At 34.2% G+C, this 27,648-nt stretch overlaps 1 protein-coding gene across 2 annotated transcripts; it reads right to left on the bottom strand.

Annotated features, from left to right (window-relative positions):
* Positions 1 to 27,248, bottom strand: LOC134539693 (uncharacterized). 2 transcript variants are annotated; one of them, XM_063381901.1, is made up of 6 exons: positions 26,999 to 27,248; positions 24,862 to 24,987; positions 17,924 to 18,190; positions 10,632 to 10,900; positions 6,785 to 6,962; positions 1 to 4,817 (listed from the first exon to the last, which is right to left on the bottom strand). In XM_063381901.1, the coding sequence occupies exons 2-6, from the start codon at positions 24,934 to 24,936 to the stop codon at positions 4,677 to 4,679; spliced, it is 930 nt and encodes a 309-aa protein (XP_063237971.1). In that variant the 5' UTR covers positions 24,937 to 24,987; positions 26,999 to 27,248; the 3' UTR covers positions 1 to 4,676. The 2 variants fall into 2 exon arrangements, with proteins under 2 accessions (XP_063237971.1, XP_063237973.1); XM_063381903.1 differs by lacking the exon at positions 26,999 to 27,248 and adding an exon at positions 26,807 to 26,964.
* Between the last annotated feature and the right edge of the window lie 400 nt (positions 27,249 to 27,648).

Here is a 27,648-nt window from a genome sequence, read left to right as displayed (position 1 = left end):
TTCGCCAAGGATGGAGTATTTATTTTATTTCTCTGTTATTAATACATTCACTTTGTGAAAATTTAGTTTTAATGCACTAATAATGGGCACATTTTCACTTCATTGTTGTTAAGATAATTCTTGAGAGTGAAAATATTTTTCGATCCTTTTAAACAATGGTCTGATTATTTTTAGACAGATAAACTAACAAGAAATGAAATTGCTTATAAAAGTATAAAAAAAGTACAGTGCACAAAAGGAATGCAAAACTCCCAAGGTTTTCACAAACTTTTGAAACAATAACATAAAATTATTATTAGTAGAGACAAGATGATATGGTTTCATTTATAGGTCAAATTTGTTTTTAAAACAAGATCTTTTTATTCATAAAGATAGTATATTATACAACTAATATAACACGTACATGTTTCATGATTTGATTCATCAAAAGTGTCATTTTGACTGATACATGATACAACATGCATAACTACTTGGAACAATAAAAATAAATCGGCAAGTAGTAGTTTGTTTGAAAATTGTACCAAAGTCATAATTAAAATTACAACAGTTGCAAGCTCTTAAAAAAAAGTTATACAATTTGGTACAAAACTTTTGCTAAATAAATTACATTAATCAAATTTAAATTTAATATATTAACAATAACATTTTTGTGAATTGAGTTAATTTTGATTAAAAATGCAGATTAATTTTGTGATTTTAGTTTCATTTTATTGCTTTATAGCATATTAACTTGCATTTACATGTTATATGGTGTATTGACATGCTTTTGTGTCAATTTTGTTTTATCATAATTTATACCATATTCTTGTCCCTACTAAATAATTACAAACACACTATGTATGGATGTTCTCTTTGAGTGCACTTATACATACTTAAATTAGGAAATATATCTCAAGAAATTGCCATGTAATCTCAAAATTATCACTAACATACATATCAGTTTTTTAATAAACACATGAAGTATAACAGCTCAATTTGTTTCATTCTTCAAAAATAAATTTAACATTGAAATAATTAAAACAATATCATTAAAACAATTTATAGTAAGTTTCCTATTTTAACTTTACCTCAGCACTTCTTTGGCATAGTCTATATTATATCTGTCAATCAGTTAATATGTTATTCATGATTTTGTAACAAAAAAACCAATAAATTCTGTAGCTTGAAAATTTATTACAAACAGTAAGTGCATTCACTAAATAAGAGGTACACAAAGTTGGCAAGTGACATTTTTATGCTGCAGTGTTTAATATTACATGTAATTTTTCTAAAAAGATATCAAAAAAACTTTTTATCAGAAGATACTAACGTGAAGGATTCAAATCCTTGAAGAAGAAAAAAATGCATTAATTCTTCATGTATCTGTGACAGATATAACACTTAGTGAAGTAACCCTAGCACATAGGTACAACATAAATCATTATCACAATATGTTCTGACCAAATATACAAGCACACATTTAAAAGTGGAAAAGTGGGAGATGAAAAGTTACAGTAGAGAATCCAAAAATAAACTATAAGTCAATATATTATAATCATATAAAAATTGCTTTAAAGTTGAGAATTGACTGTAGCTAAAATACTTATATTTTTAACCAGGAGATACTTGACAGATGTTAAGGCACTCTTGACCAAATTCATGAATAGAATATTTATCAGGACTATTATTGGCATAGGCTTGTGAATGCATTTGGATTCTCACAAAAATTATTCTCATAACAATATGTATAAAAATTTTCCCATGCTGAAATAAAAGACAAAACTGAGCATTATAAATACAGTAGAACCTCACATATCCGACCATGACGGGACCGGGCCATGGTCAGAACAGCCAAAAGGTTGGATATCCGTAGGAGCCAAAAAAAGCCTTTCCCAGCTATACAGTATGTACAGTAATACAACTTTATTTGTAAAAATGTTGCTGTATACATTTCAAACATTTACTTTTGTTAAATTATAAATGAGACGATAAATACAATTTAAGCATACCTAATTTAAAGAATTCAGTAATGTATTTTTGTTTCAGTTTTGCCAAATCTTGATTTTGCAGAAGTGTCCCTCCACTTTTTCTACCCACAATACATTACGTTACGTTTTAAAAAAACACAGAACAGTACAAGATTATAGTAGGAGCACATTCTGCACCAACAATCACGGCTGAACTGAACAGCTTGCGACACGAAGACATGTAGATGCGTCACTTTTTCAAGTCTGAACAGGCTCGCCAACCACGGAGACTAGGTCGGATATCCGGAGGAGTCGGTTGTGGGAAGGTCAGATATGAGGGGTTCTACTGTAATAATGATTAAGTATAAAAAAAACTTTTGAATGAGACATCAACAAAATATACTGCAACTTTCCATAAAACAGTTAAAACTAATGTGCCATTGTTACATAAAATACAATACACAAAAAAAACAAACTAAAACTACTACATTTAAAAGTGTAAATATGAAATGTAAGAGATATCACACACAAAATATAACAAAGTTATAACAGAAAGAGATACATAGTCTCATTTAAATAACAGTCAACCTCCAAATAGTATGCACATGACATTTACATCACACTTAAAAATGGTTAATGCATATGATAGGTTTTATGTTTTAAGAATAATATAAATGTTACAAAACCTATTTTCTTTCCATGTGTCTCTCTACAAGTATCAGCCTTGTGAGCAAGTCAGGTCAAGGTATACTGATTACCTTTTAAGCATGTCCCAACAGATTTATGCGGTAGATGCTATGTAGTATTTTGATTAAAATAAAAAGTTTTATCACAAATATAATTTTCAGGAAGGTGTTGTGTCCGGGATTCCGGTAGGATAGACATAACGACAAGATTATTACTTTTGAGTTGTATTTAGTTCATTTAAGCATACGCTTTAAGACATTTATAAAGATAGTACGTAGTTCTTATGATTCAGTGGAAAGGGTACATGCGCACTTAGCCGGCTGATGCGTAGCGAATGTTTGTAATCTGAAAACGTCAGCGGGCATGTAAACAGAACTGTTTGTGGAACTCTGTATGCTGTACGAACCAAGGATGATTGTGCGTGTGCGTCGCTGCTGATTCCTGGAAGCCGGAGTGCCTTGTGACAACTTTGATTAGGGCGTTGCTGGCGGTGGACTGATGTGAGAGACGCTGGGGAACAGCTCTCGGAGGGAGCGGATGTCTAGAATGCAATTATGGTTGCAGCTGACTTGTACGTAAATGAAGTGTAGAGTTGGGAGCAGGAGTAAAAGAGATCTTCCACAGATTCATGGAGTTCCTTCTCGGGGTACCTATCACTTAATTTTGGCTATCAGCGAGTGTACCGATCGGCACTCGAACCCACCTAGGCCCGACTGCACAGTAATAGGCAGACGGGCGCAACAAAGGTTTGCCACCATATTTAACATTACCTATAAAGTATGGGCAGGGCAAACTAGTCATCATAGAGACAAATTTTGATCTTCACTTCACTTCAATTTTATTTAATCCTTGTCAACTATTTTAAATTCAATTCTAATTCATAATCCTTATTTAAATCTTTTCAGAATATTACCCATTAAATAATTCGAAAAAATAAAACTTATCCCAGTAGAAAAAGTAAACATAAACTATCATCGACACATAATAAAATTAAACCTATCATGATCGAGTATTTAATCGAGGAACTGAAAAAACAGTATATCTTCTAATCCTGAACTATGTAAATACTGAAAAACAAAGTGTAAACAAGCCAAAAGAAAAGTTAACTGTAATATTCCACATATCTGGCATTAAACCAATTGTAAAATACATAACAGAATTTTTCATAAACAAAAACAATTATCATAAATTTTAACTGTGTAGTCAAAAATACAAGCATTACTTTCATGTGCAAAGATCAATGCATCACATTTTTGCCGAACGTCAATAGTATCGATTGTTGTTATAGTAGAGAAAAAATGTACATCTGCAATATGTGTAAAAATATTTTCCTTTCAAAATTGGTAGGTGTTCACCTCATTATGTACCACGTAACAGCTGTTCTAAAATGGTGTAGATTTTCTATGTTTTTAGAAAAAAATTAACAGGATTTAAGTTTACAGTAAAATAAACTATACTTTAGTAAAACTACAGGAAAACATACATAGGTATAATATGTTCTGTGCTGCAGTCTGTACTCCTAACCTGGCTGAGCACTATAATGTTTAGGAATCAAAATATTACAAATCCATTACATTAATCCATTTTGGTTTTTGGTAATGGTGGGTTTGAACCATAAATTTGTTTTCTGCACATCCCTATGTCTTATACAGAATCATAAAAAAAATACAGTCCCTATATGGTAATTATATTGAAGTTAGGTTATATTATATCCTAATATGAACATATTAGACATGCCAACATCAATTTCAGGGTACATAAACATAATTTCTTTATACCACATTGGGAAAAAAAATATATGTTAAAGGGTGCATCATGTGATCTTACTATATACTTAAATATCATAAAAGATATTTCCTTAAATTTGTTTGGTAGAAGAAAATTTTAAGTGTGCTGCTGGTTTTTTCTTGATCTTAATCATGTAATTTGCAGATTGACTGTACACAGTTCTTAGCTCCATTAGATATATCACAAGCATACATCACCTGGAATGTAGTTGCCAGAAGCATCCAAGACCTGATTTACGGTGTTGGTGGATTGGGATCACAACTTGGCCCGGATCTTGCTAGCATGCGCATCTTGATTCAAGCGATTCAAGAAAGCAGACAGCTCTCCTAAGTACTCCTCCGGGTGCTTACGGTAATGGCCGACGTGTGGAGATTTGTCCCAGCATTTCATGTAAGTCTGGAAAATATTCACGCACACTGTAACTGACAGTACGAATAATTTGGTACGAATAATTAAAATAATATGTTCATCATCTCATTTTCAATGTTCTTGTTTAGGATACTAACACCCAGTCCTAATCCTGTAACAGCCTATAGGGTAAAAAGTCATTATTTAATGATCACACTAAGCCAGGCCTGCCGTTATTACGAATTTTAGCTGTCCCCATCCATATTTTAAGATTATACCATACAGTGGAAAAACAGCTAGATCCAATTTAAATTGCATTCCTGTAATCAAGTAAATACTTATATTCCACTCTGCTGATAAACTTCATAGATACATCAATGGTGAACAGCTCACATTATGTGTGGCACCATGAGTTTTTAAATTTAACAGACCATTTTAATGCCTAAAAAAAGAAGTGAAAAAGTAAATCTCACATTTAATTTTTTTTTCCAAAATTAAAACTTTTTATTAAGGTCTATTTACTAATTGTTTTACTCTGTACAGTTAAAATTACCATACAACAGCCTGCATTCTGCCACTTGTGTTGAACCAGAAAAGTAAAAACATCAAAAAACAGAAGTCCAGCAAATCTGCACATCTGACTGGGACTTAACCACATAAAGGGTATTTCCCCACAGGAGGAGGATTCTCCATAGAATGGGGATTTACAGTACAGTCAAATTTTCCCACAGAATAGGAATTAACTATTTAATATTTTTAATTTTAGAAGAGTATTTAGCTGGGTATGATTTATAACTTAATCAGATAGTTTAAATGATAAGATCTTGATTAGGATATAATTTTTTTGTTCCTGTAAATCACAAACATTAATGTACAAACATTTTTTTTGTTATTAGAGTAGAATTAGATATTTCATTTAAAAAAATTAAGATATTCTATTTAAAAATACATGAAAGTATAAAGAATTTAAAAACTGTTCTTGGTGGCAGGTCTGCACTAGGGCACAAATGCTAAGATCCAAAAAATTAATTTATAAATCTGTACCGCAAAGCTGTTTCCAAATTCTTTAAAATCCAAGTTGGTGGTGTAAAATACCCTTTCAGGTAGTTTAGTCCCCACCATTTTGAATTCCTCTAATATTCAGCAACAGCTATACATACAGCTTCCACATTACATTCTGTGGTTAAAACTGTCATAGAACCTAGCACATAACTATTCAACACTTCAGGTTTCCAGAAACCACAATGTCTGGGATTTATTCACCCTTTAAGGCTCTTTTACACATGTCAAGTAGGTTATTTCATAATGTTAATAATTAACAGATCTTCCTCTAAATTTATTCTGATAGCTCTCTTGCATTTGGAATTATGAATTTTACCGCTCATTTTTGTTGAACTGTAAAATTTCACACAAGTGATCATAATTATAAACATTTATGTGACTTTTTTATGCTAATATATTACACTTCTTAAGAAAAGCTTGGATGCAAACAAGGTATCGTGATACATTCACAGGAATAGCCCTCATGTATGTACTGGTACAGTCAAACCTAAAGGGACCATTATTTGGTTACTTTGCAATAATGAGATTTGCAATTACCAAACTAGTACAAAATCTATTTTTTTAATATGATTACTAAATCAAATCCAAATTAAGTTAAATACTGCACAGGATGTACTATTTTTAGGGATCGTACAGTACAATTTCAGATCATTTGGAGAAAAATAATGTCTAAGATGAACCAAAGCAATTGCACCAATATTAATTTAGTTGAAACTTCACACAGTTACTTTTGTACTAAACATCCTTCACTACATGTAATTGTTTACCCTTGGAACAAAAACATCTTTGGATTACAAATTACTTTAGCTCTATAACACCTATGTAATTTATAGAACTGTGAAAATACATTGTATTAATAGTGTTTTTTATTAATGAGGTTTCACTGTAACAAGAACATGAACTGACCAACTCAGCGTACGAGACATAGCGCTGACCAATGCTTTGCTACCAACCTTAATTCCCAGAGCTTCCCAGCCCTCGCGACACCTCGTGTTGCTGCCCAGAGCTCCGATGGGGTCAGTTTTGGACAGCAGGAACAAGGCTGGCACGCGCAAGTAGCCAGAGTAGAAGATCTGACTTGCACGGATGTAGTGCGACGTTGCAGCGTTGTGGAACTTCTGCATGTGGTACCTGAGAATTGTGCAGCAAACCATCGGGGCATTCTAAATGAGGTGTCACAAAGTTGTGAAAACACGTGCGTTAAGGGTCTTTGATCCAGCATATAGTGGACTGTGGCGAAGCCGCATTAGTAAGGACAAGATAAATAAATAAATTATATGGTGAATTGCAATAAAACCAAAATTTGACAGCACTGAACTCAAATTACAAAATTTTTTATCTTTTCACATAGTAAATTCATTGAATGCATGAATTTCTACCAAAATGTATGAACTAAAAGGAGTGGAAAAAATTAATATTACATTGTTTGATCTTGCATCACTTTTTAGTAACTAATTTTTACATTAACAATTGCATATATTTCAAACACAAAAAATTTGCTGGTTTATTTTTATTTTTCTGAGTAGTTTTACTCCAGACATGCGTATTACTAATAATTTTTTTGTTTAAGTCCATCATGTGTCAGTCAAAATGTAAATATTTTGGTGCAAATGCCATTAACAAATATTTTAGATTTGTATTTGCTGAATAATACACTATTTTTATAAATAAAGACAATGTATAAAAATAAAACCATAAAATCTGGTCTCTATGCATAGCCTTTTTACCTCATTAATGAATGTTAATAAAGTTTTAATGAGATAAGTACCAAAGAAAAATTTACGCAATACAATCTTATTAAAACAAGTTGTAATGAACTGGTCTTTAGCAAGAAAATATTAAACCGGTGCATTACTACAATAGTGTCTCAACTAAGCAAGCTTCAATTAACTGAGGTTCTATATTACCTATCAGAGCCGACCTAAAGCAATATTAACAGAAGAGATAGTTAAAGCATTTGCTTGAGGACCAACAAAATGATCTGTTGTCGAAAGCCTTTCGAAAATTAATCTCAAATATGCCATTTACTGGTTCGGAAAACAACACTGAAAATGATACCTCTGGGCCAATTGAAAACCAAGATGGTTTTCTTATTCTATCCATGTTATTCGGTTAATCATGACTACTGTATTTAAAACAAAAAGTCTGAAAATGATGCATTACTACATTAGTCAAAAACTATAAAAAAAAATGCAAGTAACTCAATCGATGATAGATTACAGAAAATGCTGAACCGAAGAATGCGGGATTAAAGAATGCCAACCAATAGTGTTTCCAGCTCAAAATGGAAATGGGAGCATTTTTCCATATCAAACCTTTCACAGTTGCAGTTATTTTATTATGAATTCTCGCAGATGATACAGTGTCTCTATTTCAGAATTATATTTTTTTAAGTATTGAAATACCAATCAACAACCAGCCTGTTAATAATTTATTCAGATGTTTTTATTCTTTTTCTACTTCAGAATAGAGAGGACGCCACTGCCCCATTCAGATATGCCCTAGGCACCGACTGTATTATTAATTCTTTTTCAAGATTAAGGACAGTGATTTATATTTACAAATGATTAGTTTTTAATGACATTATTTACCATAAAATAAAACAACTTAGAATGAATACACTTTATAAAAATTTGATTTGTGTATGAATATACTTGACTGAATTTCAATGGTATGAAGTGGAAACCGTTAAATACCAATAGCACTAACCCATCATTAACTTGTCCTCATCCACATTCAGATAACTAAAAGTTCCAGTGTCTAGGTTGCCTGATAACACTTCCCAAGAGACACAGCAAGATAAGATTATTATAAAATAGATTAATTTCAAACAAACCCAGAGTTCTAAAGACAAGAGTGACTGCAGCAAGTACAGCATAAAACATGCAAATAAAAAAAAATTGTGACCAGAATACATAGGTACCAAAAAATTTACAGACTATTTATTTGATTTATTAAATAGAAGCACATTTTGAATTATCATCTGCATAAACCTAATGACAAGCAGAAAAAATAATAAAAGTAGGTTTAGGGCAATTAATTTTTCTACTAGTATGAACTACATTCATAATGAAACACAAAAGATTAACTTTATTCTCTCTCTTCTGTATTGCAAATGACTAATTCAATATAATTGAGAAGGCAGATCAATAAACTAAAGAACGCTTCTTAATATTACAAATAATAAGATCTGTATGTGTGCATTATTAATCATACCACAGAAAATGATTATGAAAATAAAGCAAATACAGAAAAACCCTTTTGAGAATGCCTAGCTAAGAAGTTTTTCTGCATATAAGTTAAAATAATTTTCCCACCTATTACAAAAGAAGAAAAAATTAAACATTTTAAATAAGTACTCTGTGAATAAGTCTACATTTTTAAGCCCTTTTACCAAGTCATTTCTTAACAGGGTGTTACTGTAATAAAAAAATGCCAAAATCTGATACAAACAGGTTCGAGTCTGTAACTAAGAGGTGAGAGGGATCCATTTATTACAAGCAGGCAACTATAATTATCATAATAATCACCCCAGTTGACAAAAAAAAAATGCATTGCACAACCACCCTACGCCAGGTGCTACGTCATTATGAGCCAAACAAAGCAATACGGAATTTAAACTACAGGATGTGACAAAACATTTAAATATCCAAGCTGGTGTGGCCTAATACCTCAAGGTAGTCAAACGGCATGCATAACCTTGGACATTTTAACACACCACTTACCATTTATAGGCCACAGGAATTTGAGGTATGTAGTTTTCTTTTTAACATTTATTTGTTTAGACAGCAAAATAGGATAAAACTGGTAATTTTAATAGATTTTTAGGCATGAATGAAAATTAAAAATTTAGTACACACTATTTAAGACGTATAGACATCTTTAATTTTCCACCATAGCAAGACCCATTAAGATGCGTTACTGACGGGAAGACTTCACGGCAAAGAGGTGTGTCACCCTTAGTACCCCCATGCTTTAAGATCTCCTGCACCTAGCCAGGCAGCTTTCTTAATGTAATCATCATCATCATCATCATCATCATCATCATCCACTGCTCCCTCCACTATTCCTCCACACTGCTCTATTCCATTTCTCTCCACACCTCCTCCTTGGGCATCTTCCTGTGTACCTCAACTCAATTTTCCTAGGCAGCTTCTCTCTTCCCATTCCTGATCCTGTCCCGCCTTAACTGCCAACATACTCATAAGCTTCATACCAATTTCTCTGATCTTCCAAGCATCTCTCTTGTCTAAAGTTGCACATGGCAGGTATTGTTTGCATTTTAATGGCATCTCCCTATTCCATACCAAATCTCTTACACACCTATAGAATACATCGAGTCGTTACCACAACGCCGAACGTACAATAACGCTGAATGCCAAATTGACCGCAACGCCGACAGCTAGAAAACTGCTGTGTACCACAACGCCGAAATATGTTGCAGCGGGGATGGGGGGCCCACAGGAGCAAAACGAAAAACAACTGAATGAATCTGTGAGCTAACCTTACCTAACCTAACCTAACCTTTGTGGCAGTCCTGCAATGACATTTTTCGGTGTTAATGTATTTCGGCGTTGTGGTAATTCGGCGTTATGGTACACAGCAGTTTTCTAGCTGTCGGCGTTGTAGTCAATTTGGCATTCGGCGTTATGGTTTTCGGCGTTATTGTACGTTCGACGTTGTGGTGTGGTGCGTCCCCCAATACATCTCCTTGTTGTCCTCAATACAACTCCTAGATGTCTTTTTCCATCTCGACAACGTCTAATTGAACGCATGTGGTGGTCGTGGGCAGGTGCTCACCGGATGTACTTCCTGAAGGCGGACTGCAGGATGGGGTTCCTGGGGAACAGGGCCTGCGGGAAGCCCACCGGGATCTCGGTGATGTCGGCCGCGCTGTCCCACACCTGGCCCACGATGCCGTCCAGCGCCGGCCTGTACGCCTCCGGGTCGTCCCGCACCTTCACCAGCGCCTCCGACCACACGTACGCGCCCACCGAGAACCCGTGGAGCAGCACCGAGCCGTAGGCGCGCTTCTCCTTCAGGAACCGCAGCAGATCATCCGCCACGACCTGCGCGAGGAAAAAAAAATTACTGGGTCAAGATTTTCAGGCTAGTTAAGAGACTACCAGATGTGACAAAATGAAATGAAGCACAGCAGAATCTCTATTAACCGAGGCTTCGATTTTTCCCAGACAACCTAAAGCAAAGACTGTCTAAATACTTCACTAAAGGTCTAGACCTAGACTGTCGGAAGCCTAAAGAAAATCAACGACGCCATTTACTGATTGGGCAAATATAATGGAGCCATATGAAAAGAATCCCCACCCAAAAAAAGCAAGCTGTGATGAGTTTCCAAACTTTGGTAAATTTTCTTTACAATCACTGCATGTTAGAATTCTTAATGTCTATTTACTTATGTTCAATGTTACAACATGCCATCATTACTATTTTCACAGATACAAAATTAAATGCTGCACTTTCATTACTGCATATTTTTAGAATGCCTAATAATACAGTAGGGCTGTGCCGAATTCAATTTGCTACTTTCATGGCCCCTACAGTACAATGGTATAAAGTCACACAAACCACCTAAAAAAAAACTACATATAAGTTCCATATCAAGCAATTAATCCTAAACTGATATTAAAAAATCATGTTTCAATGATAGAAAAAACTTTTTTGAATCAAAGAATGGTGATATAATAAAGCGGTATAGAAGGTGTAGTCTGACCAATTTATGTAGTGGTCAGGATGCTTGATCTGCTATTCAAAAGTCTCAGGTTTGATTTCCAGCTGGGTCCGAAACATTGCATTGACGAGCCACCACCAAATAGCATTGTCACTCAATGCTGCAACCCCACTGGAGATCTCCAGGCAGCCTCACCACCAATCAACTAGACAGCAGGCATCATTTGAAGTAGACCCCACCCAAGGGCTGATATACGATTGACTCCTGGGTGGGGCACCGAAGTCCTAATTACCCTCCTCCCCCCCCCCCTATTAAAATCTGAAAACGAGACTGAGGTAGCAATAACTCTAGATATTAGATCCATACTAAATTATTAGTAGTTATACATACATCTATTACAAATATTATTTAATTTAAAAATTGCTCAAAATTTACTTCAGAATTTGACTCCCCTTTTTTTTGAATCTGCCTCCCTTTGGCCCCACCCACAAGGCATTTTTACGATTATTTTATAATTAAAAACTAAATTTCTACTACTAGTTTGGTCAAACTTGATAGTGCAAAAAGCTTTAGAAATCTCTGTCTCTGCTATTAGAAAGTATGTATTATTCTTGCTTCAGGTCTGAATTTAAATAGCATTTAAGAAACATTTGCTTAATATGCACTTAAGTTTATTAATGCAAAATAAAATTGTTGAAACAGGTATGTTCGAAATGATTATTGCATTCAATAAAATCATAAGGAGATTGCTTTAACCATTACAGATGTAAGCAACACAACAAGACTGCTCATCACAGCACATCCAAAGCGTAGAGGTGATGGGACACTTGGTGTGCATGCTGATGTAGCTCTTATTACATACATATTGGCTCAAGGGACTCAAATAAGTAAAATGACTCCAGGTCAACGAACCTCTTAACAATGAACCTCTATAACAGGGTTTCCTAATGTGTTCCTAGTGTTCTGAAAGATTTAGGTAAATAAAAATTAACAGTAATGCATAAAAACAAGTACAATTTAAAAATTAATAACATTATATATACAGGCTTCAGAATAAAATGGGTTTGAGTATGAAGATCTAAAACTTCAAAAAAAAATATATATATACCATATGTAAAAAAAAGGCATAAAAATATAAGTACAGTAGAACCCTGTTATAATGTTCCTGCATATAATGTTTTCCTGCTTATAATGTCATATTTTTAAAGTCCTGATATTTCCCCCATAAGGACAATGTATTTATTTCCTGCATATAACGTTCATAAATAGTGTAATTTCCTGCTTATAATGTTTGCTTTCTAACATTCAACAAATGGGGAAAAAATGTTTTAAAACCAAATTATTCCAACACTTATGATAAAAAGTTTCCTTTATGTATGTTTATGTTTACAATCACTGCCATACAATACATGAAGTTTGTTAAAATACAATTTTATGCAATATACTGAAGGTACACAATGTTCATAGTTACGTATAAGTTGGCACCCTTAGTCAACTCTTCTCTTCCTTGCCATTCCAGTGGATATTCAGATGCACGTACATAGTCCTATGATATTTAAGTTGCCAACCATTGAGCGAGGGCATAACTAAAAGTGTTTTCTATTGCTTACAAATAATTTTTTTTTTCATTCATACGTAGGAATCCCAAAATTAAACATTTTCAGGTGGCGAAGGAGTAGACGTTCTCACTCTTAATGTTGTCATCATGAATCGTGAGACAATTTTACAAAAAAATGTGGCAGTGTATCTTTAAAGACAAACAAAATTTAACCAGGGAACAAGACGAAGTTGAAAAATTGTTGGCTTGTTTCAGAAAATTCATGTATCAAGTATACTATCTTTGGTTTTAACATTAAAGTTGTTTACATAGCTTGGTGAGTCCATTGGTACAAAGCTCGAACATTGTTAAGTGCTAAATTGAGATTTCCTGCTTATAACGTTTTCCTGCTTATGTTTTTTTTTCTTGTGCTCCCTTGAAAAACATTATAACAGGGTTCTACTGTAGTAAGCAAACAATGTCAACAATTTATGGTCAGAATTCCACGAATTGGGGAAAAGCTAAAAAAAAAAAAAAAAGATAAAATTTTTCAGAACACAAAATAAAATTAGTTAACCTGTAGTCAAACTGTGCAACACACACCTACTACCTGGACACACAACAGTGTGTGTAGAGCTTCAGAAGAAACAACATGATTTAACAACTGTTGAGGATATCCGAGTGGTGTCTGTTTAAGGAAACATTGAGAGCTGATAAGTAGTTCTGTTTCCATATTTTATTTTTAAACTGTGTTTTTAGAAGAGTGAAAATGGCTAAATCATGTATTTCCAGAATAATATTTACTATTTTTGGGCAAGAAACACCTGGCACAGATTCTTCAAAACACTCAAAGGACTTAAATTACACCTTTATAGTCATGTTATGGTTAACACTCAAATCTCATAGTTGCTCTATGCACGACGAGAAGACTGCACGCCAGTTCAGAGCCTTACGCTTAAAGGCGATACCACGCTAGAAGCACTAGCGAGCTTCACATTTATCATTCCGCCTCACTAACACAAATACAGTCAGTAGACAAGCCCCTTAAACAAAAAAAAATTCATGTTTACATGCATATACCACAATAAGTATAAATATTATTTGTGGTACTTTCCACATGATTTGCAGAAAATAACTGTCAACGATGAGATAAGATAAAATGCTAGACACAAAACCACATCAGACAATTCCAATGAACTTTGCACGCACACAATGAAATGAAAGCTTAACAATCTAATAAGAATATACTCATAAGAAATTTACTACTGAAAAAAATGATGTTACCTAAACAAAATTAATGCTACTTCATACACAATTTTCATTATAAATAATAAATTAACTTGTTTGTTTTCACCAAACAAACATAATTTCCTGCATACATTCTTTGAATTTTTCTTGCAATGGAGATTTATTTAAACAATTTCATGGACATACACCATTGATGGATTATACGTACTGGATGTCATTAGTAAACATAGGTACAATACTGTATATGTATAACACACTCATTTGTAGTACTTTCCACTTGAGTTAAAAAAGAAAAAAGTCCACTTGAGATAAGATAAGAAGCTAGACACAACACCACTTGAGACAATAATAGCAGATTATTTTGGCTTGTTTTTTTCATAATCCACAATGGCGTATGTCCATGAAATCATTTCAAATTCCTACCTACATACATACATAGATACATATAAGTTTTAGGTGGGATATGCACAAATTTATGCAAGTTACTTTTGATAAAGAAACAAAGTATTTGCAAAAGTCTATGCGAAAGTATGGGCTAATAAATTCAAACATATCTTTTCAACTGCATTCCTGAACTAATTTCCTATAATAGTTATCTCCAATGAACTCAAAATTAAACATGAAGCACTACAATTCTAAGAGAAAAACATGAAAAAGGTAGATATTTTTAAAAATATAAATTAAAGACTAGTAAATGATGCAATACTCACAGATGTTGATTTCACTTATACTTACAAAGAGTGCACTAACAATAGCAATAAGGGTGAATACTTAAAATGCAGCCACTTGAAATTTATACTAAGTGAGTTCGCTTATAATATCTGCAATTTCTCATGTGACAGTTATCACCCAAATCATTTTGTTTAACTTTCAATCTACATTACTCACCAAGAATAACAAGATAAAATAAATGGTCGAATACAACTTTGATATGATTAAGACTATCTACATCAAAGTATATATTTAAAGTTGGTGGAACCAACATTTAAAAGACATCTTTTACGATGTAGCATAACTCTGAATCCACTTAACAAGGTAGAAACAAAAACAAATAGCAGAACCCAATTCAGCCTTTTTATTGGCTTCAATTGAAAATGGTTACTGACCTTGAGACACTACGAAGAGTTACGAGCAATATATGTCTGGCCACTGATGCCTTAAAATAGTCAAATACGTCAGACGCAAACTACACACTTCTCAAACATGTTATTCTACAATGTCAGTATGGTGCATGTCACATGCAAAAGTTATTAGTTACTGCTACAGCCATATGGTTTAAAAAGTTCCTCGTACTAGAGCAAAAATTATGAATTATCATTTCAAAATTATTAAATATATGTGACTAATTTAAACTACAAATTTAATACTTTAAAGAACTATTACCACAGCAAATAATATTTCACTGCAATTCTTAAAACCAAAATATTTTTGGTTTAATTATTTGACCAACTTTTATAGAATATTTTGTTATTTTTATTTTTAAGTGAAGTACAGTGACTAACTAACATTGTGCATAAATATAAAAAATTACTCTAAACTTTTACTTATCAATAAGACCCCATGTTATTGGGGCTGCTAAACTTGTATTACTTTTTTAAGCGGCAACCCAGCACAGAAAAATTACATCAAATTGACTGCATTACTAACTTCTTTCTTGTGCTCACACTGTTTCAAATTTGAAATTTATCTTTTATTGTCTTATTATTAACACAAATAAAAATTCAATATGAAATGTTGGAAGCACAAATATCCTTATGAATTTCCTTGTGATAGATCACATACTGACTGTTTTTATTTAACTATGTAATTTATTTTATTTATTTATTTTTTTCATTTACTTTTCCAATACACCAAAAAATAAAGAAATTTCTGTACAAATAGGATTAATAATTTTTTGAATTTTCTATGGTTTCCATGGTTTAGATTGTGTTTCACACAATTGTAGTTTAAATCAGCCTGTGACTTTCATGACTGGTTGACACCTTAACAATCAGGCTGGCAGGACTAAAATTTGAGCCCAGGTTCTCTGGGAATGTGAGTCTAATCACTGTGGCATCTGGTTCAACCATACAAGATAAAACAGCAATGCTAGCAGAGATAAGCATCAGCAACACAAGCCACACAGAGTTTATCTCACGAAGATCAGTTTCCAATCTGACAGTGGTCCTGACGATCTGGAACACTGACTCATGAAGCCACATAGCACAGCGAGTGTACGACTGACTTGCCTGGCTTCCCAGGAAGCACCACAAAAGCTGTCGCTGATGGAATGCTCACAAGCAGCATTGCTAACCAATTCATGTGAATAAGTTGTAATTTATCTGTGATTTAAATTTTTACAAAAAATGTTTTAAAAAGGGTTTTTTAAAAACAATAATAATGTAGACATATTAAATTATACTTTTGAAAGCATGCCTTGGAAACTCACTAACATTTGAGAAGTGTGTATTTTGAACTTTGGCAGCTGTATTTTGATAGGAAATAAAGCTAGGCAAATGTAGCAAATAGACACTTGCATTCTATTCACAACTTACCAAATAATTTTTTTTGACAATGCTTTTTTTTTACAAACAGTATTTTAATATCACAAGATTTAAAACCTAGCAACATCTAAATCTTTTAAGAGAAGTTTCAAACTAAATGGGCAATGAAATTTCAGTACTTTTTTTTGCAACTTTCAGCAAAATCTAGATCTTGTAGAAATGTTTCAAACAAAAGGTGCAATAAAACTTTGGTACTTTATTTGGGACTTTCGTGGCACTAATCTAAGAATTGTCAGCTTAGAGAAGCAGTAGACACACAGTAGAATTGAAAATGGCTGAACCAGGCCTCATAAAACATGAGAGGTCTCAAACCAAAAGCCAAAACATGTTTAATGACTCTGGTCACGAAAGCACAATGGTCACACTTCTTAGCATGCAATTACACATTCACGAAATAAAAAATTTAATGTGGAAAAAAAAAGTTCATAAACCCACAAATCACTCCATTTAAGAAGCCACACCTTAACTTTTGGAGTTACTCAAGATGGCAGCCCTGTCAGGACTGCCAAATGGCTTAAAGATCTCTTGTTAACACAACTTTTACAAACCTCTTTAAGATATCTTAGAGGTGTCTGATTATGAATAATATTTAAGCACAATTACACTTGTCTATACAAGTATTCAGTTTTCAACATGTTCTTATGAAAGACAAAAAAACAGGTGTCGGTACATTAGTATATTTATGTGCAGAAGCTACTTTATAATATTCCACCACGAAAGAGGCATGGGGGTTTCAGTGGTTAGATCACTCCCCTCCCACCAAGGCAATCTGGGTTTGAATCCCGGCAAGGTAAAAATACATATTTTTCGCAAAGTGGGAACTTACTGTGGCGGACGTTTCTGTGTTTTCTCGGGGTACTTCCGTCGCTGCTCCAGATCTCATCTCGGGCATTCTTCAGGCTGGCCGGAACGACAGGTCTGTCCCTCGGGTAGGGCAGTTGGCTCCTGTTAGCGTCAGCCCCGTTCCATACATGCACACCCTGCCTCGGGGGAAGGGGATGGATATTATGTGTCGATTTACAACTTCTCTCCACCGTGAAACTGTCCCGGAAGAGGCGCCGGTGCACGGGCTCACCTGGCTCCCGGAGACGGGCCACAGCAGCTGCCACGGCGTGATGTTCACGGTCAGCACGTCGAAGCCGCGGTCCATGTAGAAGCTGGCGTACTTCATGGTGTGCTTCTGCTTGGCGTTCAGCCACGCCAGCAGCACCACCAGCTGCCTGTGCTGCTGCCCCCCTCCTCCTCCCCCCGCCGCCGGGCTCATCAGGCGCAGGTTCCTGGTCACGTCGCTCACCGAGCAGGACATGGCGCGGGAGAGCAGTGTCGCCAGCGAGGACCGCACCTGCACCAGCCGCTTCCTCTCTCTCTCTCTCTCTTTCCACCGCACAACGTCCTCGTTGCCAGATGTACCCCCCAAACACAACTTTTCAATGTAATAAAAAAAAATTTTTAATGTGTCTTAAACATTATATTTTGAAAAGTCAAATTTGGAATGAGAAATTTGGTGGTACAGTTTTCAGTAGTGTTTCATCCAAAACATCATCTGATAGTTAGTACCGAATTTTTTACTTCTAAGAAGATGCAACTGAAAAAAAAAAACACCATCTTAATTTATAAGCTTTTTTTTTCAACAATGTTTTTTAAATCATTTAATACTGAAATTTCTTGCTGTTCAGAGCATAGCACATCGTTTTATGGAATGCCTTGTTATTAATAGTGACTGACTGCTGCAAATAAATGGTGTTTAGTATTAAAAAAAATTTATTTTGTCAGAATGAATAACTTACTAGAAGCACTAATTTATGGTCTCCAAAAATCAACAAGTAGTAAAATAAAAAAAATTATTAGAACCAAAGATGGTATACAAAGTACGATTTGTTATGTTAACATGCTTGGTAGTATCAATCTGGCAACTCGGTACTGCAATCTAAGCGTGAGACAGACTACAGTGGTCAGCGTTCCAGACTGCGAGTTCTGGGGCCACCTTGGACATAGGTGTCACCAGGCTTGCTTGTTCCGCAAGTCGTCCTGCACCAAGCAATTCGGCATGAGGTGTGGATAAATAGCTATCATTCACAGTGTCAGGTTCATTCCAGCAGGAGTGTTTGCAGGGTTTCATCACATTGCCCGCTGTTTGAATTCAATTTGTTTCCACTTGTTTGTGGCAACCATAGATTTTTTTTCCTTCGGATTTCATCCTCCCATTCCCTCAAAACGCCCCTGGATTCCAGTGTCCATATTAAAACGCACACTATATTAATTAATAACACTATAATACTATAGCTATTCTACTGAAGGAGCCGGAGGGTAGGACATCACCCACAGAGCAATATCTGAATGGAGATTTCATGGAACCATTGAAGTTTACCGTGGAATGACTCCCAAAGTGACATCAGTCACAAGATATAATCTAGGCTTGAACCTGCATGAAATCAAACGTGTATCGGAAAAGGGGGAGGGTATGGGGGCGGAACTGGTCTAATCACTAACTTAACCTCACCACCGGCAATATTTGTTGGTTTTTTTATCACCTATGATATGCTCAAAAGTGGTAGCTGAATACAATTTAAGAAACAAAATTTCATTTCACAAAATAAGATAAATGTTCAAAGACACCAAAACTAAAAAAAAATATGTCTGTGAAGCATAAAAAATATAATTCACTGCTGCATCTTTGAAAAATAAAATAAAATTGAAACAAGAGTAAAATTTCAGTCCAATTAGAAAATGTAGATACTTCAAAGTTTTTTTTGATGGAACTAAGGAAATAAAATAGTGTTTGACTCATCACAAATTATACTAAACTAGTACGTTTTCTCATAAATAACCAACAGAACTTGGAGAGTACATAATTAAATTTAAATTAAATAGTCACTACACCATTATTATACATTATGAATGAAGAATTGATCACAAATTACATGTGTAGTTATCAAGTTTGACCGTCTGCTATTCTAGCCGACAAAGCCGAACCAATGTGAGAGAGCATACACCATAAACAATAATAAAACAATTTTCAATTGACTTTTCCTCACAAAAAAAATATTAGAAGATAACAAGATAACTAAAAAAAAATATGTCAAGACTGACAATCTAGAACACAGATATGTAAAGTATAATGGATTCAGTAATTTTTTTCAGAGATATGGCGAAGAAATAATAAGATAATATTATCATTAAGAAACAAATTTTTAACGATCACGTTTTACCGCAAACAAAGCACGACTCCACGTGAGCTAGCTGCAGCGAGTTTTACAGTTAAGTGTACATGTTGTTCTTTCCAATAGGATGTTTGTGCCTCTTTCCAACTATGACTGTGTTTTTTTAAAACACTAATGGTGTGTGTAATGCTTGCTGGTGATGAATCTTCATTATCTGACATCGCTCAGCATATTTCTTTCAAGAGGCCAAAAAAGTCAAGGCAAAGTTAACACCAACCACTTCGCACTATACTCTCAAACAGATACTTACATAGCACCAATACTGCACATGTGTATTTCTTTGTAATCAAGTGGCCATGGAAATGGTTCCACTGTATAGCTCTGAATTTTTGCTTACACGAGTTCAATCAAACAAGTTTAAAACAGAAACAAAGAAAAAATTTCTGCAGTACTGTAAAGTAAATCCAATGCATTGTGAAGGAGCAGGAAAGGGGCAAAGGGTGAGACGCATATGCCATCAGATGATGAAGGAGCTGGGATGGAACACACTATACAGAAGGTGGAAAGTAGATAGATTGGTGAAGTTTTTTTAGGGTGACGAGGGTGGAGATAGGTTGAACAAAGGGGTGTATAGAGGGAGGAGGGATCATGGGTTGAAGAGAGAGTGGAGAAGAACGGAAAGAGGAAGGCAAGTATTCCTGGTGAGAACAGGGTGGGAGTGGAATGGGATTGAAGGAAAGGGACTGGATGTGAGAGGAGGGAAGGACTTGAGAAAGAAGCCTTCAGGAATTGGGTGAATGAGGCGGAGGGGGGGATCCTTGCCATCGGGCAGAAGCTCAATTGCAAGTGTATCAATCAATCAATCAATCAATCACTGTCATATATACGCAATATATGTATATATAATCAGGGGCGCAACAACTAAATTTCCAAAGGAGGGACAATATACCTTTTTATAAAGAATCATCGATCCCCCCTTTTGAAGAAAGGTCTGGGGTTCCTCCCCTGGGAAAAATTTGTATTTCAAGGTGGAAAATGGTGCTATTTAAGCAGTTTTATTATCTAAAAATTGATTACACAGCACTTTCTTTGCCCCCGTTTTCCCCCACTTCAAGGTTTCAGAGGGAGGGCAAAATACCCTTGCTCCCCCTTGTTGCGCCCCTGTATATAATGTATTATTTATGCATGTGTATATGCGTATGTACATATATATGTATTATGCATTTATGTGTATATGTATATATGCATAATATTATGTTTATATATACATATATATGAATATGTGTATACATACATATATGTGTTTATGTTTGTTTAGGAGTTTATCAATTTTGCAGATTTATCAAATGTCAAACCAAGAGTGAAAAATTTGAATGTGAAATGTAAACCAGCTAGAAAACAGGAAACACTGTATTGAAACAAAAACAGACAATAAAGACAAACTTTCAACAAACTAAAAACACAGGCAGCGCATTAATGCAACCTGGTGGCCAAGAACCGAAATCTTCCCAAAAATTTCTCTATTGGTGCCAGATAACAGGAGTGACTTTATTTTCTTTGTGAATGTGAATCTTTTTCCTTCCATCCCCTCCATTCTAATAGACATCTTAAGCTGCTCAGCACAGATTACTAGAGACAAGATTTTATGGTTTTATTGTTTGTGAAATCTATTTATTAAAAAAATATACAATACCAAATAAGACACTTGAGATGTTTAATGATACTAACTTATCCAAAATTGTGTCATTTTGACTGATACATGATTCACTTTTCAATATGAATTGTAATAAGCATGTCCAACTTTTCGGAACAAATAAAATAAATCTGTTAAGTAGTTCTGTGTTTGAAAAATGTTCTAAGGTCGTAATGTAAAAAATGAAAAACTAATAACTGTTGGAAGGGAAAAAATAACTTAACTTTTTTCCAATCTTTTTAATCAATGGTACAAAATCATGCTAAATAAATTACTTTCATTGAATTTAGTATTTAAAAGATTACATATTTGTCACTAGAGTTAAGTTTTCATTGAAAATGCTAATTATTTTCATGACTAATTACATTTTGGTGCTGTATGGAGTATTAACAATAATTTTAGTTTTTTATGGTGCTTTGAAATGCTTTTTTTATGTTGTTTCGGTTTTATCGCAGTTCGCCATATAATCTTTTCCCTACCAATTACATGATACTATTTAATTTAAAATTTAAAAAAAAAACTAGGATTATCAAATAATATCTTTAAGCATGATATTACAATTTAACTATCTAAACTGCAGGATTCCAAATATAATAAAAAATATTACATAATTTTTGTTTACGAACCAGAGTTTAGAAACACTGTTGACAGAACAGTGGAATAAGGTAACATAGACCATTGGTGCTACTTTTAAGATCTATCAAATTAGACACATTTTACTAGGTACCGACTATACAGCAGTGATATTTGTTGAATGATAACTAGTGGCATTAACATGATATTCTGAACTGGGTTCTCAGAATCATGCAAGTCCTTTGTCAATAAAACAAGGGCTTAAATGTTTCTCCTTAAGGAAACCTGTGAAAATTGTAAGCTAAATACAATTCTTGCAGACTAATCACAGGTCTTTAATGAATCAGTCTGGATAGTCAACATTCAATTGTTATTGCCATCCAAGGACACACATCCAGCAAAATATCCCACATCTAAATTACAACAGTTCTGGTCATACAATACGAGGAAGTTGTTTAGAAAACCAATCAGCTACAAATGCAAATTGGTAAGAAATATGCACGTGACACAACAATTTTTCAATGAAAATGACTTGGCAGTGCTGAGACTTGCAAATAAAAAGAAAAAAATAATATCCCTGTCGCATACAGATGAAATAATAAAAAAATAGAATCATGCTTTAATGTCTGCTCCTAACCTCTTGAGCAATAAAAAATTGTGGAGTTTTAAAGACCCCTTTACTTAACTGCTGTCAACACCATCAAGTAGAAAACTATTTGTACATGACCAAATCCTTCACGAAAACAATTTTGAATAGTCCACGCACAAAAAATTATTTTGTTGGTTGGTTCCATTTTTACAGATTGTCCAGAATATCTCTGGAAATCTCTGAAATTTGCAGCCAAAACATTTAATTTCATCACTAATTACATTTACTTTAGAAGTTCAAAGTAATGCAGTAAATATACCCATTTTTAGATTAAAGGTGAGATACAAAATGAATTAAAATATTTTTTTGTATGACTTCTAATCACATGGCTAAAATTAGTCAATTGTACTGCGCATGCACGAACGTTGTTTGCTGCCAAGTAGGAAACATAAGAACAGAAATGCCTGAATTTATTCATTACTTGCAAATAGTCTTTACTTTATTAAGGAGTTTTTAAAGATTCTTAATGAAATTTATGGATTTTTAAGCACCATTATTCAATTAAACACAAATTAAGGACTTTTTAAGGACATTAAGGAGGCGTACAAACCCTGGTAATATATGTAAAAAAAAAAACTGCAATGTCAAATGGATTTTTCCCCGCATTTTGGGTATCTTCCTTATATAAATTCAATAGAGTGAAATGCTTAAATCACCACATCAGTTACTATAAAATTATTTAACTTTTAAAACACTGAAATCCTAGTCTTAAAGACATTATTACAGGCATGGACATCCCAATTACTAATTTTATGGGGAACCCCCATTGCAGCACCCATGTTACAGGAAAATATAAATAGAGAAAATTCTCATATTACATTAAAGTCTAAAAATCTCAATTGCACAATTAAATGTTGCACATAAATCAATGTCAATTACCAATAATAAAAACTCATATTCTCACACTTATTTTTTGAAGTTAAATTTATCAAGGGTAAGTAGTATTCAAATTACTCAACAAAAATAATCTTTTAGAAATCTTTAGAAACTGATATATGCCAAAGCATTTACATATTAATAAAATTATTATAAGCAAATTAATTATTTAGAAGATGATAAACAGTTATATGCAGGGGTGAAAGTCTGCAGGATTCGCAAGGGGGAGACCCGCGAAAATCTGTAAGGGAAAAAAAAAAGGGGGAGGAGGTTAGTTTTGCGCGTGGGGTTAACTGACACAAGTCATCTCAGGATGGGAAGCTTGTATGTTGCATAATGCCCACAGTTTGGCCTATATGCATGCAACACGCAGTAAACTTTAAAATATACGGAAAATTTTCCCATAAAACAACATTGTGGCATTTACGTTTCAACCCAGTTTCAGTCTCATTTTTGCAAGTGCAAGCGGGGCCACTCGGTGAGGGGATTCTTAGTTCCAGGGAGGGCGAGAATGTGAGAATGCCCCCCCCCCCTCCCCACCCAAGATATACTATCCAGTTAACTTAAAATTTAGTCATTTTACTATCACATGTTTTCTACAACTTGTTCTACACCTTTGTGCTCCGCACACACTGCAATCAAGTGCCAATCAAGCCACCTGCATTCAGATTTCTTTTTTATCGGGTGGATTCTGGCATTTGACCTTTCCCACCCGGTCACATTTCTGCCTTGCCCGAGTTTTATTTGTAGTTTGCTCAGAGATTAGTGCTACTGTTTTTCATTTCAGCACAGTGTATCCTATTTCAAGAGGGTTGTATTTCACTCTTTGTATTCTTGTTAAAACTACATAATGATTTTGAAAACCAGGCCAAATCGCCAATTGAGTCCCAAATTTGCCGGATTAAAGATCTTTCCCTGAATTGGAGACAATAAAACACACTTATGATCTATATTCTAAACCATAAAATATTCTAATACAATTTCAGATAAGTAAATTATATGTACTATTAACAGAAAATTAAGTTATAATCCATTTTAAAAAGTTTTATATTGATCTTTACCTGTTTATGAAGTATAAGGCTTTCTCTGAAAATCACTTTTCCAGAGAGTTTTAAAGTTACACTCAACACTGGCATCGTGATAAATGGCAGAAGCAGAAATGTTCAAAACCCAGGCTTCGTCAAAACCTGGAAAAATTTATTGCAATTGTTAGACTACAAGTGATAGGATTGCACCTTCATACTTCACAATTCAGCTAATCTGTGATACAAAAATTATAAATAGGTAATTATTTACATTAAACCTTATTTTATAAACTCTGAAATTTTGTGAGCTGTTTATTAATTCCGTATTTAAGTAGTACCCTGCATTAGCACATTAGTTATTTTCTAAATACCATCAATTCCATCCACTGTTTCATAGAAGTCTGACAATGTGGGGTTGAGTACCTACACCCCACCGTAAAGTGATAGATATGAAATGTTAAGAGTGTTAAGTTTCAACAAAGTCCTAGCCAGCCCTAAATGAAAGGGTGTGGTCTGTATAGGAATGGTCAGCTGTGTGGTGGGCAGGATCCTCCCCCCTCCCACAACAGGAGTGCCGCGGTGTTCAGGGGCTGGGAAAAGTCCCAGGTGTTAGGTCAGGTCTTTAGCTCTAGGATTCTAGTGGTTGCTATTTTATAACTGCATTCATCTCGTACCTGCTTGAACACGCCACTTCTAGTGAACCAGCGGGCAACAATAGCTAAACATATAGTATTACATTTCTTATTCTAAAAACACCTATGGACAAAAAAATGTATATTATTTTAATTTTTGAAGATTTTTAATAGTCATGATTACTTAAAAACAATGGTAAATTTTAATACCTGGATCCTGAAGACTTTATCCTGATGACATGATCCTATGGTACATTATGCTTGCTGTTTTAGTTCAGAACGTCGGAAGATCCTGCACATGAAAGGAATTGTGAAATAAGAAATAATTATGATTGTAGGTTGAAAAAAAAAATCATTTTTATTTGACTTATGATCATAATTCATTATATGAAAATTTATTTTTATGTACAGGATCTTCTGATGTAACGAATTAAAACAGCAAGCATCATGTAACACAGGATTAAGCCATTAGGATAATGCCATCTGGATCTTTTGATGTTCTGAATTAAAAACAGCAAGCATCATATACCACAGGATCATACCATCAGTTTCAAGCCTTCAGGATCCAGGGATAAACTTCAATATATGAAACGAAAGAATTAGCATATTTTCTATTCGCCTTAGTTAGCTACAGTTGTGCTAAACAGAAACACGATCGCGGGAAAACAATGAATGTCAGCAGCAAAGTGAAAACACAGGTATTGAAATACAGGCTTTAAACTGTTATTTTTCACAAACCAGTAGAATTATGAAACCATCCCTTTAGGGAAAATTTAGGGACGTGTGTGGTGTGTGACAACCAAGTTTTCTGTTTTTTTTTTTTTTTTTGTTTCTGTCCTTTCTAAAAACCAGCAATGTCTTAGTATTACCATGGAAAACAGTCTTGGCCCTGACTGTAATGTAGGTACATTAAAAATCCCTGTATTTTTTAAAACAGCCTCTTCTATGCTATATTCCTCAAGCTCTCTAGAGAATCACATTATCTAGTTGCTTCAAATTGCTGCTAGTATCAAGTAAACATTAGGGCTGCAACAACAATCCGGCCAATCTCTCATGGAAAACAAGCTTGGCTATTCTATTAAAGAACCATGGAGGTGCCTAAGTTACTGCATCTAAAGTAACCCTTTTTTAGGTAATTTCCCACACAACAGTAGGAATTTTGAAAAGCTATTTTCAGGGTAAATAGAGAAACATCTATAGTGTTCAAACAAACATTTGTAATTTTTTTATACGGAAAAGCCGCGACCCTAAAAGTTACAGTTATTTCGTATTTTGTAATAAGTATCTAGTTAATTTCAGAAAGTTCCCCTCTAGTTTCACTTTAGCCACCTGCTAGATCAGTAGAGTACCTTAATATCCAGATTATAAAAGATTTCTCATTCGAAAACAAATTTGACAGCCAAACTAACTCTACAAAAGCACCGTACTCGAATACTACAGTTATGAAGTATGAAGTGCATTCTGTTCAGTTTCGTTTACAGTTTACGTCAGTTTCCTGTAAATATTGACATTTGATAACATTGAAAATTAAACAAACTTACCTTATTTTCATAGCTAAATGCGCTCAGCTCAACTATCCTTTATCTATGAGCTCAACTACCAGTTGCCAGGTTGCCACACGTCAACAGAAGTTACACCGGTTACACCTGCACAAGTAATAAACGTCTCTCTATGTCAAAGACTATCACTTAATATTTTATGAATTTCGTTGCAACAACGGCTACAAAACAAATTTAAAAAAACTTTAAAATATAATATAAAAAAAACTTCTAAAGCAATTGTGCGATAGTACATAATCGATGTGTGTAACAATCTTCCTTCTATCGATATTTTTAGAAATTAGTAGCTTCCGATACTTTGTTTAAATAAAAAAAAAACCTTTAAAACTTATAACATTTTTAAACAACTTTTAATAAAGCTTTAACAGCAATTTACGATACTTACAAGTATTATTAAACGCAAAACTAAGTACTGCTATTGTAAGCAAAGTTGAAACATTCCGAAACTTGAGAGTTGTTTGCCTGGCCCCCACGAAGTTGGGGTTGGGTGGATCCCTGGGTCCAGGGCCTGAACCTGATGGAAATCCGGGCCCAGCCCTGTTTATTTTGAAATATTTAACTAATATAATTTTTACAAACTATAAAAACATTGAGTATTTTATAAATAAAGCTTATTTTGGAATTATAAAAAA

This window comes from Bacillus rossius, chromosome 15 (genome assembly GCF_032445375.1).
Source record: "Bacillus rossius redtenbacheri isolate Brsri chromosome 15, Brsri_v3, whole genome shotgun sequence".
In the NCBI taxonomy this organism is placed as follows: domain Eukaryota; kingdom Metazoa; phylum Arthropoda; class Insecta; order Phasmatodea; family Bacillidae; genus Bacillus; species Bacillus rossius.
The sequence above is the reverse complement of the archived record's forward strand: the minus strand, read 5'-3'. Positions and strand labels throughout refer to the sequence as shown.